The sequence below is a fragment of the Sinocyclocheilus anshuiensis genome, unplaced genomic scaffold (assembly GCF_001515605.1).
Source record: "Sinocyclocheilus anshuiensis isolate Anshui unplaced genomic scaffold, SAMN03320099.WGS_v1.1 scaffold1422, whole genome shotgun sequence".
NCBI classification, from domain to species: domain Eukaryota; kingdom Metazoa; phylum Chordata; class Actinopteri; order Cypriniformes; family Cyprinidae; genus Sinocyclocheilus; species Sinocyclocheilus anshuiensis.
Genome location: NW_015558633.1, coordinates 264981 through 269534, shown reverse-complemented (window position 1 = coordinate 269534; position 4554 = coordinate 264981). Strand labels below are relative to the sequence as shown.

General features: G+C 37.1%; 2 protein-coding genes across 2 annotated transcripts in view; one reads left to right on the top strand and one right to left on the bottom strand.

Annotated features, from left to right (window-relative positions):
- dynlt1b (dynein light chain Tctex-type 1b) overlaps positions 1 to 2029 on the top strand; it is a 6605-nt gene extending 4576 nt beyond the window's left edge. The window contains exon 5 of the mRNA XM_016476879.1: positions 1941 to 2029. Coding sequence (XP_016332365.1) covers positions 1941 to 2011 — 71 coding nt within the window. The 3' untranslated portion in view covers positions 2012 to 2029. The remainder of the gene's footprint in view (positions 1 to 1940) is intronic.
- Positions 2030 to 2106: 77 nt separating this feature from the next.
- The window catches only part of LOC107680828 (transmembrane protein 181-like), a 19217-nt gene continuing 16769 nt past the window's right edge, over positions 2107 to 4554 (bottom strand). Inside the window, 4 exon segments of the mRNA XM_016476878.1 lie at positions 2107 to 3353; positions 3432 to 3496; positions 3499 to 3527; positions 4141 to 4223. Coding sequence (XP_016332364.1) covers positions 3269 to 3353; positions 3432 to 3496; positions 3499 to 3527; positions 4141 to 4223 — 262 coding nt within the window. The 3' untranslated portion in view covers positions 2107 to 3268.

Here is a 4554-nt window from a genome sequence, read left to right as displayed (position 1 = left end):
TGCAGTGAATGGGTGCCGTCAGAATGAGAGTCCAAACAGCTGATAAAAACATCACAATAATGCACAAGTAATCCACAGCACTCCAGTCCATCAGTTAACATCTGGAGAAGACAAAAGCTGAAACTAATCCAGCATTAAGACGCTTTTAACTAAAATACATAGAGTCCATAATCCAAAATAAGGCTTCCTCCAGTGAGTCAGTGTTCTGGTGTGAATCAGGAGAGAGATCTGCACAGATCAAGCAGCGTTTAAACAGCTCTAAACTAATCTGTGGCTGCATTTTGATGCGAGAGACAACAGCAGATGCACTTTTTCACTGGAGGAAGCATTATTATGGATTATAAACTCAGTGTATTTTAGTTAAAAGCGTCTTAATGCTGGATTAGTTTCAGCTTTTGTCTTCTCCAGATGTTAACTGATGGACTGGAGTGCTGTGGATTACTTGTGGATTATTGTGATGTTTCTATCAGCTGTTTGGACTCTCATTCTGACGGCACCCATTCACTGCAGAGCATCCATTGCTGAGACACTGATGCAGTGACACATTTCTACAAACCTGATGAAGAAACAAACTCATCCTAATCTCGGATGATCTGAGGGTGAGCACATCTTCATGTGTGTCTGAACTGTTCCTGTAACTGAGCTGAAGGTCATGGTTATTATTTTACTGCAGAATGATCATCTCTGTTCTCTCCATCAGTCACGTGTATTATAATGCAGAAAAACGGTGCAGGACTGCAGTCGGCTTCGTCATGTTTCTGGGACAATACTACAGATGGTAAGAGCCGTCCTGAGTTCTATTCCAATAGAAATGTGAACAGCAGTTCTACACACACCTTTGACCCAGCTTACAGAAAAATATGTTCTGATGTTCATATTAAAATGTTACTTCTAATGTTCTTCAAACAGTCAAACGTCCAGGTTTTTTCATGTTTTAAAAACCTTTTTCTTGGTTATGTGAACATTAACGAAACATTCCGTTTGATCATTTTGCAAATATTATTGGAATGTTACGCTTAAGTGTTCTTTTAACGTTCTGAAACAAGTAGCAACATTTTAAAAACATCAGATGAACATCTAACAGAAACATTGTTGTGGATGTTTTGAGAACATTATTAATATTCTAGTAACGTTCTAGGAAGGACGTTTGTTCATCATTTTGACAATCTTGCCAGAATATTAGTTAAAGTTATTAGAAGCACAGTGTATTTTATTATTTATACATTTTTATTTTTAGAGGTAATGCTAAAGGAATGTTGCAGTATGATATTCTTCATTCGGTCATTCATTTCCAGAAATAAATGTAGTTTGATGTTACAAAAATATCACCTAATGTTAAACATTTCTTACAATTGCTAATCTGTCTGACAAAACAAACACAAGTACAATATTGATTGAATTTTTTTTTCCATCTCTGGACTTTACACAGTTATATTATTAGAAGTAAAACTTCTTTGCCCTTCTGTTGCAGTTTATTTGATTTATTTTTAGAATTCAGGATAAGTATGTGTCCCTGCAGCACAAAAGCAGTCTTAAGTCGCTGGGGTATATTTGTAGCAATAGCCAACAATACATTGTATGGGTCAAAATTATACATTTTTCTTTTATGCCAAAAATCATTAGGATATTAAGTAAAGATCATGTTCCATGAAGATATTTAGTAAATTTCCTACCGTAAATATATCAAAACTTAATTTTTGATTAGTAATATGCATTGCTAAGAACTTCATTTGGACAACTTTAAAGATGATTTTCTCAATATTTAGATTTTTTTGCTCCCTCAGATTCCAGATTTTCAAATAGTTGTATCTCAGCCAAATATTGTCCTATCCTAACAAACCATACATCAGTGGAAAGCTATGGCTGGGTTTGTGCTCCAGGGTCACACGTGTGTGTGTGTGTGTGTGTGTGTGTGTGTGTGTGTTTGGTCTCTTCTGCAGGCAGCTGCTCGGTCCGATGGGAAAACAAACACCTGTACTGCATCGTCAGTGTGTTCGGACTCGCCATCTAGAGTCACATCAAACACACGCCGCTTCTTATGAAACCTTCAGTATTCCTGCATTAAACTCTCCTGTACAATAAAAGCACATGAATTCACCTCTTAAAACCGTCTGAAGAGTTTATTCCACATTCGCTCAGACGTCACAGCAGTGCGAGTGAAGCAGAGCTCCTCGTCTGGACTGAGCTCAGCGGCTTCAGGAATGATCTCATGTACACGTGGAAAGGCACAGTCATCACACAGTGCTTCTGGGACACTTCATAAAGCCCAGCGACACATGGGACAGATAAACCACTCAATCAAACAAACACAAGTCAATAGAAATGCGTAAAACACAGCACCGCTCTAGAGTCCCGTCCTCACAGCTCAGTTCAGAAGACAATGCCGTGAAGCAACAGAGCTTACAAAACACAAACGAGGCGCTTCGGTCCTCAGCGGAACCCTGGAAGTGATTCAGACCCACAAAATAATCATCAGAAATACACAAAAACGAGAGAAGCACAATAAACCAGGAATGTGAGAAAAGAAGGCTTTTTGAAAAACGATACACGACGACATCCAGTGAAGGCAAAGAAACACGAGGCTCAATATTCTCATCCAGAAGCACACACACATTCACAGCATCTCCAGAAACAACTCAAACCAGCCAGAAATCAACAGAAATACATGCACATAAGCAGCTTCCTCACCTTATTAATAGAGTCTGATCGATGAGAAACAACTGGGCCAATCACATAAACACTGTCTAGAAATACACAATATGAATCACTCAAAAACCAAAAGAATGAAATATTTTGAGACCCTTCATTTAATTTTTTTAAAATGAAAATTAAGCACATTTACCCTAAACAGTTATTACTGCACTGCAAACAAAAATCTAACTTTATTTATATAAGCATTTCATATGAATTGAAAATGAACACCTTTTTAATATGTTTATACTTGTTTATAAAAGCACATCTTATATCAAGGTATTATTAGTGTTAATGAATTGAGCGTATCAGGATGATTTTCATTATCTCAGGGTTAAATGTGCTTAATTATCTCAAATGCAAATGAAAATATAGACAATTGATTTTTCCCCTTTTAATTTGGAGGTGAAACACGCCACTGAGCCCAGCAGTGTTGGAGCACTGATCTGAGATCAGGTGTAATGACTTCAGAAACACGCCACTGTAGCTTTAAAAATACATCGGCTCGTATATTTACACACTGTTAGTCTATATACATGTGCTCGGTCTGCACCAGCGATCCGGAGTCACTCCGCTTTCAGTCGCTCCCGCTCTCATCCTGGTATTTGGCGCTGGCTTTGATGGCGCGGCCGTTCTGGAGAGGCGTTTCCTCATAATCGCTCCTTCAGAGAAACAGATGCACACAGGAGCATCAGAAAGCATGGTTTGGATGGCACGAGTGTCGTGATGTGGGGACGTACCCGTAAATGACGTCATCGTCCGAGTCGTTGAGCATGGAGAAGGCAGGATTGTCCTTCAGCTGCGAGTCTGGCCGTAGAAGGAGAGAAACTCCGCGGGTGCAGAGACACTCAGGAGAACCACTTTAAACCAGGCTTATTACTGCTAACTAAAACCATGGACAAACACCATTTATAAAAACTAAAAACTAGTACTAAAATTAATAATAAATAACACTATAGACAAAAATAAAAATGACAAAACACAAAATTACTAAAACCTAAACTAAAATTAAAATGAAAACAAATTATAAAAATAAAATCTAATTGAAAATAATATATATATATATATATATATATATATATAAAACTAAAACTTAAAAATATTTTTGTTACTTGAAATAAAAAAATGTTAACTAAAGATAAAATATAAAAAAAACCTTAAACTTATTTTATTTCAACTGTTTAGTTTAACTTAATGCTCTAAAAAATAAAAAAAAACAGAAATAAAAATTAATAAAAACTGTACAGACATAACGACAAACACAGTAAAGTTACTAAAACTTGGAAAATATAAAAACGAATTCAAAATATTAATAAAAACTACAATAGGATCCATAATGCTTGCTTTAAACCAATGAAACGAAACGATTTTTCTGTTCTTAATGGATTTCTAACGCGATGGATTTGTAGTGAAGAATCAGATGTGAGGGAATCTCGAATGAAAGGATATAATTCTGGTAGTGAGTGGAAAGTTCGGAAACAAAGTTGTCTTGCAAAGCCTTGGAGCCAAATCTCAGGTACAGAATAACCACACTGAGGAAACAGGAAGAGGAAATGACAACACAAAACTCGCTCATGTGAAAGTGTGTATTTACACAGGCGTGTGTGTGTGTGAGAGAGAGAGAGTGTGTGAGTGTGTGTATGTGTGTATATGTGTGTGAGTGTGATTGTTTGAGTGTGTGTGTGTATATGTGTGAGTGTGTGTGTGAGTGTGTGTGTGTATATGTGTGAGTGTGTGTGTGTTTGAGTGTGTGTGTGTGTGTGATTGTTTGAGTGTGTGTGTGTGTGTTTTGAGTGTGTGTGTGTATGTGTGAGTGTGTGTGTGAGTGTGTTTGTGAGTGTGATTGTTTGAGTGTGTGTGTGT